Source organism: Bombyx mori, chromosome 12 (assembly GCF_030269925.1).
Source record: "Bombyx mori chromosome 12, ASM3026992v2".
Lineage (NCBI taxonomy): Eukaryota > Metazoa > Arthropoda > Insecta > Lepidoptera > Bombycidae > Bombyx > Bombyx mori.
The window spans coordinates 17,165,360-17,182,234 of record NC_085118.1 but is presented as its reverse complement, the minus strand read 5'-3'; the positions used below and the strand labels follow the sequence as shown (position 1 = coordinate 17,182,234).

General features: G+C 37.6%; 1 protein-coding gene across 1 annotated transcript; it reads right to left on the bottom strand.

Moving 5' to 3' along the window:
• Positions 1-708: 708 nt before the first annotated feature.
• On the bottom strand, positions 709-15,677 carry cact (cactus). Its single transcript, NM_001172720.1, is given in 5 exon segments — positions 709-1,312; positions 1,868-2,080; positions 5,048-5,136; positions 12,495-12,820; positions 15,251-15,677. Coding segments are annotated over 5 exon segments (981 nt in total). The 5' UTR covers positions 15,526-15,677; the 3' UTR covers positions 709-1,234.
• Positions 15,678-16,875: the final 1,198 nt, after the last annotated feature.

Below are 16,875 nucleotides of genomic sequence, written 5' to 3'. Positions count from 1 at the left end.
TGCTGTATTCAGATTTATTGTTTTCTTTTGGCTATTTTCCTCAATCGCGTCTAATTAGGCCCTGACTTAACTGCCGCTTACTTAAAAGTTCGAGCAAGACAAAGCTTCTGAAGCTACAATAAAATACTTGCGTTTTTCAAAACTCGCATGAGAACGATCTTTGAGATAACCAAGATTTATATTAATTATAAAATTTTGAGATTATAATTTAATTATGCACACTAAATAATAGATGAATATTCATATGAAATATACGCAGAGTACATAAATAATTTTTTTTTTAGTATGTATGTTACATACACGTCATTATTTATTTTTACCGCCACTAGGGGCCCTAACGATCGCGTCGCAGCCGACTTAGCATCGCATCGCATCGCATGTACTAAATGCTCAAACAAACCCTTATTGATATGCAACAGTTAACTGAGAGACGATCGGTTGTGACGACCCTAAAATCGCAAAAATTTTTTTTCTTGAAAGAATATTTTCCAATCTAAATCTGGATATTTGTTAACAGATGCGCATAGGGCGGTCCGCACACGACCCGTGGCCCCGCCCGCGTCGGTGCTCCGTGCGATCGTATATGGAGCACCCTTAATGTAATAGTGACATCATCCCTGTGACGTCACATCGCGACACAAACGACCAACGATTTTTCCTCGAAAAAAATGTCCTCAGAGGTACAGAGTTCGAAATGAAAAGGCGAAGTTTCAAAAACAAATGTTTTAATTAAATAACTATGACTAAACAACATTATTCGTAAGCGTAACTTTAACTAGAAGTATTCAAATCTATTTATACAGTATCAATAATATTGAACATTTCCTAAGGAAGACTACAATACGCTATGCTACATACAGCACACTGTACATCCGTCCGGGCGCTTCTCTTGTCCGATTCATTAACAACTTTATAACTTTAACGACGATCATTTCGATGTCGACAACATTTGAGACGGAGAGCACAGGACAGATTTTTCGAGGCAAACTCGTTTTGTAAAAATGGACCTGCTGTTTTGTTACACGTTCATTCCGACCATCGACGACTGACAAACAAACTCTGTTTCATATACATAATTAACTCTGCTTATATTATAGAAATTAATAAACTATGATACATATCAGATTGGAACGTAATAACATTATCCAAGGCGGCGTTGAGGTCGCGCAGGGGGGCGCGGGGTGAGGTCCGCCTGTGTCCGGGGCGGGGGGCGAGGGGGCGGTGTCCTGGTGTCCTAGGCGACGTTTATCGACGAGCCGCTCCGGGACTCCTTGATCTTCTCGTACAGACTCTCGTTGTCGCTGTCGTTCGTCTATGGACAACGACATATTAGTTTATTAGTTTTGCAAAGAGAAATGCCTACTGATATTAAATAAACGTGGAAACTGGACAGCTTCAAACTTATATAAGAATACACCAAGGGTGTAAACATAATATTAGTTGCAGTCATCTGGGTGATATGGTTTCTCCGAATAAAAATGATAAATAGAGTGGGGATAGTTTTCATTAGTCCATGTGGATGGAGAGCAACAGGGTTACATCCTGACGTATGTGTATATCTATCTATCTTTCAGCCTACAGACGTGAACTGCTGGACATAGGCCTCCCCGAAGCCTCGCCACAACGACCGGTTCTGCGTTGCCTGCATCCGGTGAATTCCAGAACCTCAATAGGTCGTCGGTCCACCTTTTGGGAGGCTCTGTGTATGGGCGGTATGTAACCTACTATTTGCATGGAATAACAGGCTTGTTATTATTATTATTTTAGAAACAGTGCTGTTACAAGTGGATACTTGTGATATAAATAAGGAGTGGCATAGAGCTATCATCTATAGCCACTAGTCGATTCGTGTGGACAGCTAACTTACATCATCATCGGAGTCCCAATCGGAGTCGCTGTCCGGTCTGAGCGGGCCGAAGGCGTGGCGGGCGGCGTTGCGGCGTGCGTACCAGCGCGGCGTGCGGCCGGCCTGGTCGCGCCAGCCCCCCGCGCCCCGCGCCCGCTCGCGCAGGAACGCCACGAGCCGCGCGTCCCCGCGCCGCGCCGCGATGTGCAGCGCCGTCCACCCCGCCAGCCTCTCCTGATCACCACAGACACAACAAGTTAATTCAACGACCGCACTCGGGTCCAAAGCTACGTCTCTCTGACCCTCGCCACATGTGGTAGGACCTCTTGCGAGTCCGCGCGGGTAGGTACCACCACCCCGCCTATTTCAGCCGTGAAGCAGTAATGCGTTTCGGCTTGAAGGGTGGGGCAGCCGTTGTAACTATACTTGAGACTTTAGAACTTATATCTCAAGGTGGGTGGCGCATTTACGTTGTAGATGTCTATGGGCTCCAGTAACCACTTAACACCAGGTGGGCTGTGAGCTCGTCCACCCATCTAAGCAATAAATAAATGTACAATCATTGGCAAACCCACTTATTACAAAAATATACTCTTTCGCAGATTTGGAAAGCAATAATAACGTGATAAAATCACACAGTGAAACTGCGGTAAATTTTCAGGTTTTCCTGTTTTTACGCGTTATGTTTTAATAATACAGAATATTTATTTGAATATATAAAAGCATCTATTTTGTGTGCAAACAAATCGGTTTTTTTTTCTACATATCGGTATGTTTGTTCCCCGACCAAATCCGTAACTGCTTCTACAGCAAACTATGTTCCCTGGGCTCGTAGACCGAACGGTTTACTTCAATTTTGAAAATAATTTCCTTAGTTGTCTGTTACAACGACATTATATTTAAAATTACGAGCATATAATATGAGTCACGATAAATTTTAGATTATTTCATTGTAACAATTCTACATAAATATTACCTACCTACATATATTATAAGAACGTAGGTATATCAAGAAACTAATTACTGCTGAATTGAATACATTTCTCTTTTTTCTGTAAACAGTGGGAATTCTTTGTGTTTTTCGAAACATACGAGTTGGGAACAAAACAATGACACAAGGATACACGTAGGCAAGCTTATATCGTTACTAAAACAACAAAACGTGTTTACGTACAGAAAAACCCAATTTTATTATCAACGTTATCAGGAGATAGTGCTGAAAGAGGGTTTTCCCGAATCGACTGTTTCTGTTTTACCTTTTTGAATTTTCCGTTATGGACATTGGCATTACTTCATTATACACAAAAAAAAAAAAACTGATTCGATTACAATATTCAATGAGTGTGTGAGTGATTTGGATTCTGTATCCAACCGCATCAGATCCTTTGAGGGCTACTTTCGTTTATTCTCCTAGAGTCGCTGATAAGAACAGTTCCATCTATCAGTTCGCAAAGACAGGGATTTTGCTTAATATTTAAAAAAACTACTTATTTATTGGAATATGAATTCAGGTCGTAAGTATTTAATTTAATTATCAATATAATAACACTTTACGTGGCGACGATATTCAATGAATATTCTGACACACTAATTTCCATATTTAATGTAGTTTTGTAAAATAATATCTCTATTTATATACATATGTTCGTACTTCTGAACTATAGACCTATTTTATTACCGGAACGAGTATAATGTATGAACCGTTTCAACTTTCAATAACATCAGGCTGGGGTCAGTCGTGTGAAGACTGTGACGTGATGATGCTAGAGATCGCGCGTGGCGCCTTGTGGCTTAGTCTCAATAAATAACTAAATTTGTGCACATGTAATAGACCAAAAAATCACAATGTTCTAGTGGCATATATTTGAGCTTGTAGAATCGACTGTCACTGACTCTTGGTATGACAGATGACTCCCGGATAGAGCGGGGTCACATATCTATATATTAATACGTGAAGCAAAAACTTTGTATCCCTTTTTACGAAAATTGCGCGGACGGAGGAGTATGAAATTTTCCACATTTATACAGAATATAGAGAAGAAGTGCACAATGCTAATATTTTATTAAAATAATGTATAAAAGATACATTAAATCAAGAAAGAAAACATTACACACACTACATACCATGTATTTGACGCACACACGCATGCATACTATTTACTGTCAAACTTTTGTTCTTGACGTTTGTTGTCAAATTGAGATTAGATTAAATATTGTTTGTCTTTATTATTATTTTTATAGAATAGTATAAAATACAATCATAATAGTGTACAAACTTACAATCCCAATTATTAATTATAGTCGAATTTGGGCTACTGCGGGACCTCTAGTTTATGTTAAAAAGTTAACTTTGTCAAGATTACGTGCTACGGTATCTTGAAACGTATTAATTAGTATTCAAATCAAATTTACTGGTGCCTACTTATAGTTGAAACTCACATTGTCATGACAGTTCATATTTGCCTCAGTTCACCTCAGCCGATAACCTAACTGATATCGTTGTGCGTTATTCTCCTAAACTACCGATCCATAACGTTTTAAAGTGTAAAATCGTAATATCGGAAAAAAGTAAGTTTTGATGCGCCTTAACATTGTCACGGGACACGATGCGTGTTGTTATTTATTTAATTTATTTCTTAATGTACTTGTTGATTTCTATCATTGGCTAATTAAAGCAAATACTTTTATTTATTTATTTTTTATTGCTTAGATGGGTGGACGAGCTCACAGCCTACCTGATGTTATATGGTTACTGGAGCCCATGGACATCTACAATGTAAATGCGCCACCCACCTTGAGATATAAGTTCTAAGGTCTCAAGTATAGTTACAACGGCTACCCCACCCTTCAAACCGAAACGCATTACTGCTTCACGGCAGAAATAGGCAGGGCGGTGGTACCTACCCGCGCGGACTCACAAGCGGTCCTACCACCAGTAAATCTCACCTGGTGTTAAGTGGTTACTGGAGCCCATAGACATTCACAACGTAAATGCGCCACCCACCTTGAGATATAAGTTCTAAGGTCTCAAGTATAGTTACAACGGCTACCCCACCCTTCAAACCAAAACGCATTACTGCTTCGCAACAGAAACAGGCAGGGTGATACGTACCCGTGCGGACTCACAAGAGGTCCTACCACTAGTAAGGCAGGGTGGTGGTACAATACAATACAGAGGCAGTAGGGATGCGCCAAACTTACCCTATCGTCAATTTTAGCTCCGTAATGGATCAGTGTTTTCATGGTCTCGACGCTGCCGGCCGAGGCTGCCAAATGTACGCACGACTGTCCTGTAACAACAGACGAATATCATTTTAACAAACCCTTCTATTGATTATACTCGCAAACTATGTTATCCGTACATCTAGTTAAAATGGACAAAACACCATAACTACACTTTTTTTTATTGTCTGTATAGGTAGATGAGTATACGGCCCAGCTGATGGTGAGTCAGCAATGCCAGGGGTAGAGCCAAGCCGCTGCCTACCCCTTAATACTCGCCATAAGCCACATTTAAACGAAAATATGCAAGTGAGCGACCATTTTGTTAACCAACATTTTAATACCTTATAACACTTATTATATCGTTACAAAAAATTAGATATAAAAATATAAAAACAAAATATAGATAGATTTACATGTATTATAAAAAGTATTTACAGTACTTCTAAGGCATGGAACGTTTTCAGTTACGCTAACTTAGGATGACGTACAACATATTTATTTGAAGTATAAGATGTGTCTTTGTTCCAATGCCTTTGAAAATTCAAGCTCTGTCTGTCGCGTGTCTAGACTCTGGCAATTTTTAATACAGAGTCGAGAGTCAGTCTGCCCTTCCGGGTTCTATTCGGAAATTTGAGAAACATGTTTATTACAAAAAACTTAATTCTTATTCTTTTCTTATCTCTGCACTTTCAGTTTCCTTGGGTGCGTGATGACAATTCAGTGTTTTAAAAATAATTTTAGTACAAAATAGAAAAAGACGAGACTGGCCGTGGACGTCTGTACGCTGATGTTGAACAATAATCGTGGTATTGTATTTTTTCTCGGCCTTAATAGATAGCCTCGAAATAACCCGTGTGCTCATTTAAATTTAAAATGAATTGTTTACTTGAAATTCAGTATTTTCCCCTCGACGTTTGGAAAACCTCCAAACATCGTGGCACGGATATAGATTCATTGCTGAGCTGTACGCCATTTTTAAAACGGAAGAATTTAGGTCAGTTCCCAATTAAAACTATTGAAGTTTACGCTTCTAAATAGATTTCGCGTTAACAAGTTCTACATTAGATTAAGCTTTCTGTTTAAAAAGTTAGACTGGGTTTAGACGCCCATATGGGTTTTTATTTATTAAAGTATGTATGTAATTAAAGCATGTTTTTATTATTTAAATGATTACAAAATGTTTTGGGGATCAGAAATATCACAAAATAGATATGAAGTCATATGACTGATGAAATATTTAATTACATTTCGTTATCATTAAACGACACACAAAGAGGTACCTTTAATGCCCAACTAGACTAGAGGTTTTGTTTCTAGCGTATTGGTTCTTCTTCTAAATTTTCGTCGATTTTCCTTGACTTTATTCCGTTGAGGTGGTTACAAGTATGTGTTTAAAATAACAATAAATTACTTTAATGCGCTATCCGTCGATATTTTCTGATAATTAATTATTAATGCTAACTAAAAAACTAGTTTAGGTGTTATTTAAGAGTAGGTACGAAAAAAACATTGACGCCTTCGAACACATCAAAAGAAATATAACGATAAAGTTTATTTAACTTGATTTGATAATGATTGATTTAGTTGGCGTGTATTATAGAATCATTTACGGGCGTCATCAGATAGCAGCCAACGACCGGCCGTACGTCATTTGTGTTTTCCCGCCCGTGGACCTTTTATTGTATTCAATGATAATTATGGTACAGTTACTTTAGATTTATTTTATTAATCATTTGCTCGATTACACTCTATCTAGAGTCGCAATTTGTTGACTGAACACGTGTCGTATCTTTTACATCGTTACGAGGGCGGGTGTGTTTGGAGACGTAATTCCATAAAATGAATATTATTTTGTTCTACCTTTCGCCTGATCAATTCTTTATATAGTAGACATGGAATCAATTCGCGTGACGTCAACTTATAGATCAACGTTCCAGAATGAATATAAATCTTTCACGGACGAAGATATTTTCGTCAAATTATGCTGTCACCACACGACGGCTTAAACAATTGTAGAATAAAATGTGAGAAGAATCGTTACATGTCAATGAATCTTGGTATTTCTTGGGAGATGAACGCACGTCATTGAAGTAATTATTTTTTTTAAAGACGAGGATAGTTGATTAGTTGGGGAACCCATGGACGCTAACAACTAATGAATGCCGCCGCCGACATCCAAGCATGACGTCAGAGTTTCTAGTGTATTATATAGTGTAAGTTTCTAATAACATCTGGCCTATCCTCCGAGGCGGGAAAAAACAGCAGTGACACAACACTACCACCAAAAGAACTTACATATTTTCAAAATAAATACCTATATCTTGAATACTTTGTGTCGTCGTGGCCTAAGCGATAAGACGTCTGGTGCATTCGTGTTGAGCGATGCACCGGTGTTCGAATCTCAGGCGGGTACCAATTTTTGTAATGAAATACGTACTCAACAAATGTTCACGATTGACTTCCACGGTGAAGGAATAACATCGTGTAATAAAAATCAAACCCGCAAAATTATAATGTGCGTAATTATGGTGGTAGGACCTCTTGTGAGTCCGCGCGGATAGGTATCACTACCTTGCCTAGTTCTGCCGTGAAGCAGTAATGCGTTTCGGTTCGAAGGGTGGGGCAGCCGTTGTAACTATACTGAGACCCTTAGAACTTATATCTCAAGATGGGTGGCGCATTTACGTTGTAGATGTCTATGGACTCCAGTAACCACTTAACACCAGGTGGGCTGTGAGCTCGTAAACAATCTAAGCAATAAAAAAAAAGCACTGTGAGTATATTATGTTTCCAAGTAAATAATCTCTTAGTAAAACCCACTATACTTGTTTACACACGATCCAACTCATCAATGACTAATCAAAGGTCCCCGTTGACCATTACTCAGTATCAGTCCATGTCTTCAGAGAATCTTTGTATTGAGCCGGCAAGGAGTGCGGAGTTGCGGTAGATACTATCGCGTTAATTATTGTTTCCGTTGTGAAATATTAAAAGGCTGAAATATTAGCTGTCTTGACAATTGAACTTTACACCTTATGTCTAACTACGCAAGTCTTAAGTTCGATATCTTTCTATCTCACGTCCACAATGTTAACTACTATTCTCGTATTGAAAACAATATATCCAAGCTTAGGGTAACTAGGCAATAGGGATGAAATAAAGATAGATAATCAAAACTTCGAACTCTATTCAATGTGTAGTTGGTATTTGCGCACGTTGGCTTCATAAATATTACTACATATGTATTAGTATATCTACATTTGATTGAGTTAGCGACGCGTGAAGATAATGCGCGGGGAGAGGCGGAGGTGCGGGGAAGGCGAGACGTGGGGTTTCCCAGTATGTGTCGAGTGTAGCACGCGCACCCACGCCATATAAGGTGGCGACCGATGATATTTTCACCGTTTTCACAGACTATACACAATAATGACGATAAAAATCAATATCGCATCGATTAATAATATAATCGCTATGAATATACGTGATCTCATTAAGTTATTGTAACAGAACCAAATGAGTAACATACTTATTTGTTTGATAACAAGATTTAATTTTAATTAATTTTTAATCTTTGAGTAATCTAAGCTTTTAGTAGAAAATGCCTTATCATAACTATGATTGATGTTACGTTACAAAATTAATTTCGTTGTACCAACTAGAGAGAGTAAGAGATAGACGGGCTTCAAGATAGAGATGTTGTTTTGCACCGTGTGTTCTCGGCGTTTGATTGGCCCTTTCCATTAAACAGTGTCCTAAACGGATGCAGGACCATTTCTCACTGGAAACTTTTGATAGAGGTCATTCAATATCGGGTATTCGATTACCACGGTCTTGACGACGATAATGTTATTTCAGTTTTAATCATAGTTATTTTAAAGTTCAATTTTAAATAAAACGAGGTGTTTTTACGCATTTGTTACGTAGGTATAAAACATCATTAAACTTTGAAGCGTACCTACTATTGCGTTTAAAAATGTAAGCATTTTCCTTATTTACGTTGCGATAATAAAAACAACTTTACATATGTGTTTACATCAAATAAAAAAAAAAACTAATTCGTTTCCATTCTTCGCTGTAGTTTATCATTGTTTGTAGATGACACCGGAAATTAGGTTTTTATCTCTTTTTTATCGATAAGTACTAAATATTACAATAAGCCGTCGTATGCTTGTCTTGAGACACGAGGATCAGCATTTTGTATCGATATAAAAATTGATAAACAAAATTTGTGTACATCAATATTTAGAATTACAAATTCTATTGATCATGTTCATCTCCCCTTTATGACCGAGAGCAGTTGAAAAGAGTGTTATGAAGGCGAATAAACTTAACACGAAACAACGAACAAAAATACGTTTATGGAACTTCTGAATATCCTTAAAGTACCGTTTCTAGTTATTTAAAAAGACAATTGATATCCACCGTTGGCGCGCCATAACTAATCGAAATGAGGACCCATGAACAGACCACTCATAGCAAACATGATTGCACATAGAGATAAGTATTCAGGAGTTATCGAGGTCAATCGAATCGAAAGTGGAAGTTCCCCAATTAGACGTTTAGTGTGCCATCCAAGTATTATTATATCGTTAATTGGCTTACAATTAGGAACACAACCTAAGACAAACAGTAGTTGTCCATTGACATGACAACGTCAATGTGCATTTTGAAGCATGCGCCCGAATCGAGATACAGAGTATTACATAGAAATGTCAGTCCCGAGAGAAGAGTCTCCAACAAGCAACATGTCGGGCATGGCCGCCACCATATTCTGTAAGGTTATGTTGAAATCTTGATAATACAGAGGTCATTGAAGAACCAGGCCGAGTGTAGGAAAATCCCACGCTGCGACGATCCACCGTTTGCAATAATACGATGGCGGTACAATTACTACTACACAATTTACATCAAGGTGTCAAGGAACCAAGTTGTGGTGAACTGTATTGCAAAATGAAAAGTAGAAAACTCACGTTTCATATGAAACACATAATTTATTTACAGTGACCGGGGAACTTCTGGAATGTTCTAAACACCGGAAACTGAGCCGCGAATAATTTGAACGTCAGATCAATGCGTAGTATATTCGCTTCTGAATCATGTCTTCGATACATGAAAACCTTGGAAAATACTATATCTTCGTTCTTGTTTTGATAACAACTATTCCAAAGCCTCCGTTTTTATAGTCGACTATTATCTTGGTATGCAATAAAGGATTTAACTATACGCTAATATAGATAGGATGTTATGTACGCAGTCCACTATTGTAGATATTTTATCGTAGATTCGTACAAGGGAATATCATGAAAGTTACATGTAAGTACAATTTTCTAATTAATTCAATTCTTAAAACCTGTTTTTGCGTGTAATTTCAATAAAATATGTAAGCAAACCGCAATCTAAACACGAGGGCATTCCTCGTGTACATTTTTCGAAGCGTTTTATACGCTAATTTGGGAATTCCATTACCTTATGCCATTTACCTACTTCATTTTCGTGACTCGAATCATAAATAAACTTGAGGTTTAATAAAAAAAAAACAGTATTCACAACCTCTCGCACTTCGATCATCAGCGGAACCTGTTTTTTTTGGAAATTCTCTAAATCCGGTCGGTCGTCGAATATTTCTTTAACCAAACATAGCAGCACGCAAGGGTTTAATTTGGTATGATTTGAATTCTCCTATATATACATATGCGCGTCTGTTAAGTGAGATTCAGTACAGCGTTTTAAAATTAGAAAGCGTGGGTGGCGAGGCGGCGACGTAACGCTATTATTACGACGACGCTTGGGATTTCCGCGAGTATGTAACGCGGCAGCACGGCCCCTGGACACACTTTCACGCGGGTATAACCCATCAGCACATCGACTCATTGTTCAGCTCGAATAATGGGAAATTACGGTGCCTGCAGCCGTACCTCTGCGGTTTTCCTTAGACCGATCAACCCAGCGAATACATTTAACGGAATGGACTTGTGTTTACCTTCAACAAGTTCACTTTGTAAGCTACTTAGTGAAAGCAAGCGACTTCAGGCGCGATTTGACGGCGATAGAAGCAAGGGAATTGCTGCGTTTACACAAAACGCAGATATGAAAAGTAAACATTATGTATTTATTGTTGTTTAGAAAAACCCAGTTTACTATGCCGGCTGCTTAACAAATTCATAATTAGCTATGTGCAGCGCAGTGGACAGTGGGGCATCCCGACTAAAGAGTCGTGCGAACGTTTGGAGCGGTAGATTCGGTTCAATGTAAGCATAATGCTTTCACTCAAGTTTGAGAACGGTCGTTGGGAATACCCAGTCCGCGGTCACACCGCCTCGCACGTAGGCGGCCTCTGTCGAACGGCTCGCAGTATAGATGTATAATTATTAAGTCCGAAAATTATGTTATAATACGTGTTTGACTGTCTCGGCAAGGTCAAGCGTCGGGTAAAACCGTATGCAGATCGACGACCAGAAGTCGTGCGAAATTCTTTTACACAAAACTTGAAGCCGACCAGAGATGATCAGGGAAAACCGCTAATTAAAAAAACTCGAAATATCATGTTTTGATGCAGCTCTACACGGGTCGTTCCGTGTTCACGATTTAAAATGAGGACGAGTCCACGAGACATTCTAAAATTTTGAATGGATGCTCATGAATTGCGTTTCGCTGTATTCCAAACCGAATTTACGATAGATTTTTAATGACTTCGATCGTAATGGAGACCTTGAATGACGTCACAAGTAGACACGGTTCGCACTTCGGACGTAAACAACGCCGTATGTCTGTGTCGTGCCACAAACTGGCTCCAGATACGAGCTGCTAGTGTTCAATTCAACAATGTATGCTAGTAGACTACGTAGCTTCTAATGCAATGAACACGTGACGTCATTAGGGTGTAAGTTCACGCCTGGATGGACCGCGACGCCGGCGCCGGCAATAAATACTACTTCCCTGAATTATCCGAGGTCAAACATTTAACCTACCACAGGATAAGTACAGTACTATGCGTAGTTCAAATTCGGACGTGCTAATCTCGGCATTACATTTTATCGTTCATACTGCGTCTTAATTCAACGACCGATAACAGACCACGATATTAGTGAAATTACGCAATTTTAACTTAATAAATTTTAATAATAAAAATGCGGTAGTTGCCGACGGTCAAGTCTTTAAGAACGCTTAAAGCGAATCGTAAGTGGAAATTCCGAGTTTGTATGGGTTTTTACATCTGATTCAGTGAGACAATAATTTATCTCGCTGCAAACTTGCTAGGTTTATAGTTAATATTAATTTAGCTAGAATCTGAATAAAAGCACGAGGTATATAAATTGATCAACACTCATTACACTAATCTGTTACTGAATTTGTTATCAGTCGAGTCGCTCACAAATGGCTACAAGGAAATATTTGAATGATTTCTTTTAAATAAACAACTTACCGTTGTAGTTCTTCTGCTCCAGTACTGTTAATACTTTACTGCTCTGATGCTCAGGAACTTTGGCAAGTAGTGCTTTTAAGCATTCTATATGGCGGGCGGCAGTCGCTTTGTGTAGCGGAGTCTCTCCGAGGCAGTCTCTCGCTCCGATGTCAGCTCCGGCGATGACCAACATCCTAGTGATGATGGCATTACCACTCATCACCGCTAGATGCAGTGGCGTATGGCCATAATCGTTGGGCACGTCCAGCCACGACTTCTCAGGGCACACCCTGATGAGGGTACCCACTGACTTTTCACAGCCGTGTACGGAGGCGATGTGTAGTTGTCTGTAATGGAAAATAACAACTCTTCACATTCAACATATCAACTGCACAGACTCCTTATAATGTAATAAGTAGTTCACTGATATGTAATAGCCATAATAGGCACTGGTAACACTTTATAGTGACTGTTTTCATTTTAGACATTGAGTAATCTATTTATGGGAATATCTGTACTGAAAAAATGAGTTCATAGACAGGAAGTACTTCTTAAATTTAAATACTTTATATTTTATTTTTCAGACCTTCTACTAATAAACATATTTTTTTATATTTCATATGTATGATTAATCATTTATTATACAACTGGTGTTATATCGATGTTGTACTTGCATAGATTGTATGTATGTATGCTAAATAAATAAACCTTAATTTATAAATTTATCATAGACATTTATTAATAGGTATTATAAAATATACTATTTAAATAAAACGAAACAATTTACAATTATTGAGGAAGTAAACTTGTTTTTATAAATGTTAACTTGTTTTGTAATTAGTTTGAATTGTGAAAACGAGTACCAGATGATGATATTGTCGATTGGTTGATTCTATCATTGGTATGTGCATGAACCAGTCCATTCTATCTGAATACAATGCAGGAACCACCTGATATAAACAAACACATTAGATGTACCCATGTAATCCTCAGAATTTATATGAGTGATGGTGTTGTGAGTGAGGTCATTTGAGGACATCACTAGTTGCATCTAGTGATGTAATCATATCACTATCTAATCTATTCAATAGCTTGTTCTTTTATTATACATAGCTACATAGGTTATTGATCTGAGTGAGGAAGTTAAATAAATAATTTTAGGGATATCAAATAAATAAAAACAGTGTAAAATGTTATGTATTGATAATTAAAACAACATGAGCTAGAATTGTCAACACATCTGGGAACAGTTTAACAAATAATATTTTGGTAGTTTTAGATAGTTTAGAAAAACAAATAATTATCAGTTCTAATTCAAATATTTAAAAATAGTCCCTAGTTATTTATATTCAAAGAAGGCTGAAACAGTTACATTTGCACTCATAAGTATATTATTATATACTTGATCATGATTACTAATTGTATTATCAATCCAATCAATATGTTTTTCAAGCAATTAAATTTGCTCACTTTGATCGTCTTTATTCAAAAAAACAAATCCGCGCAAAGGAAGTTGTAAAATGTATAAATGATTTCCTTGTTAATTTAAATATTGGAAGAATATCAAGTCTTTTTCACTGCTATATTTACTAAAACATAGTAGTGAATATTTAGTTTATGTATATTTAGTCTATAGTTTCACTGAAAACAAAGATATCAAAGCATATGGCCCACCTGATGGTGAGTGGTTACCATTGCTAATTCACATCAGTAATGCCAGGGGCAGAGCCAAATTGCTTCCTGCCCCTGAGTATTTTCTATAAATCTTGTCAACCAACCTTCCAACATTATAAGGCATTTGAGAAACATCAAAGAGAGGAGTTAATTACAAAGCCAGATGGTACATGCCAGAAAATATCTCCGGAAATGCACTGTGGATAAACACAGTGGTTCTACACAGAGTGGACAAAGGCTACTGCAATGGCGGGCAGTGCATGCAATTTATTCATTACAGAATTTACAACATATCATGTGCATATTACCGTATTAGGCTACAACGCTTTAAGTTCATTTTTGTTACTGTACTGATAAACATTTTTTTAAATGAAGTTTATGTTATTGTACCCTGTTAAAATATAATTGAACTAGCAACTTTATATCAATATATTTTAATATGCTTTATAAAATGCTAAACTACGAGAATTAACGCTTTAGCAAAAAGTTTAAAGCTTAATAAAGAAACATGATAAAAATTGGTTTTATTTAACTGCATGTTAATTCAAAATAGATTTATTAAAATAGACGAATGAAAGGATATAGTAAGCACCTTAAACGTAAAGTTGCTATTTCTCTCATTTATTTCACTGAACACAGGGAATTTCTTTTGTTATAGTTCAAGTTTCATCATGGTTTTAATAAGAATACATATTGTAGTTTAGGTCTGTTGACTTATTACAAACTGTATTGGCTGGGTAAGATTGTCATATTAATTTTCTTGGTGAGCTGAGGTTCTTGCACAAGTATAATTTGATAAAATTTCCACATTAACAATGTTTTTTTTTTAAATATGCCCTTCGTAGGTAATTAATTGACTTTAACAACAACAAAAAAGTAATTTGATAAATCTCAAAATATATTTAAAAATCTATCATTAAACTAAAAGGTAAGCAAGGAGTGTTTCTCGAAAAAGTATTTAATAATAGTAGTAGTGTCAAATCAAGTTAACAATGTTGTTTAAAATTATAGGGAAAAATTTCATGCACAGACCCCAAAAAGCCAAAATGAAGAATTTTTGTTGTTGTTGTAAGAGTGCGTGGAGTATAATGATTTATACATACGTGTCTCCGTCCTCGTCCTGTTGGAACAGTAGATACAGCGGAGGAATGTCTGCGGTACTCTGTGCAGGACTCTGAACACTAACCATTACTTGTGACAGCCTATCCGTAATGGATTTCACTCCACTTTCACCTTCACTATTCTTTTCATCATAATCGATCATCCCTGAATCGATATCATTACTATCACACGGTCCTGATATTTCACCAGTAACAAAACCGGAATCAGCGTACTCGTCCTCGCGCAATTTCGTTTCGGAATCTTTTTTGGCACTCATTTTTGGTTCAATTCTATACGACCGTTTTCAATTTTAACAATAATCTTATCGTTTCACTATTGTTTATATTACAATTGTTTATGAACACGGAACCATGTTTTGACACAAAAATGTCGCGTAATAAACAGCCTCACTACAACGAATGCGCGTGCACAATGCGTGATTAAGATTCAATGCTGGAGTATTTGTGACTACATAAGGCTGCCATTTTTTGTTTTTATTAGCATTCGTCATTACGTCACTTTCTAGAGACATGTTCGGAAACACTGTGTCATGTAAATTGTCTACAATCTACATCACTGCGTGATGATTTAATCTAAAATATTTTGTTTGAGTTGATAGATATCCTTAGCAAAAACAAAGTAAACATAGACATAGACAGTGACAATAGGTGTCTTGACTAGTAAAAAAATATCTGTTGGTTCGTGAAGTAAAACAATATAACAAAACTGTGATTTCGATAAAAATAAACTAAAACATCCACGTTTTTTTTTTTTTTTTTTATTGCTTAGATGGATGGACGAGCTCACAGCCCACCTGATGGTGAGTGGTTACCGTCACCCATGGACTTCAGCAATGCCAGGGGCAGAGCCAAGCCGCTGCCTACCGCTTAATACTCTCCACAAGCCTAGTTTGAAGAAGGACATCTCATAGCGCTCGGGAAACACCGTGAAGGGAAGCTCATTCCATAGGCGGATGGTACGTGGCAAAAAAGACCTCTGGAAACGCACTGTGGATGACTGCAGTGGCTCCAGGTAGTATGTATGAACTCTACTCCGGTGGCGGGTGGTGCGATGGTAAAAACGAGATGCCGGTATCATCTCGAACAATTCCTCAGAGCACTCCCCATGGAACATACGGTACAAAATACAGAGGGAACCGAAGTCCCTCCGTAGACCCAGATGCTCCGAAAAATTCTCTGAGAGTCTACCTTAGGGGGGTGCAGAGATGAACCTTGATAGGTGTAGTGTGATAGTGATATTACTTAAACATATGTGTATATATAACATACATAATATTTATAGATACAAAAACTCGTACTTAAATAAATACATTTACATAAATATATATGTATAAAATATATATAAATAAATATTATCAATTAGATGACTCTGATAACTCTCTAGAAACAGTTCTCGAACCCTCATCTTAAACGCTTCACGTGTAGTGGCCGACCTTAGAGAACCGAGTCAGAACTATATGGAGGACAGCGAAGAAGAACATTGTGAGATGAACGAAGATTTCGGCTGTGGTCAGACCCTAAGTATTGAAAGGAAGTAGTTAAATAAGCAGGTGGATTTGGGGAATGCAACAAAGAGTAAAGAGTACCGAGAGCACGCAAGCTACGGC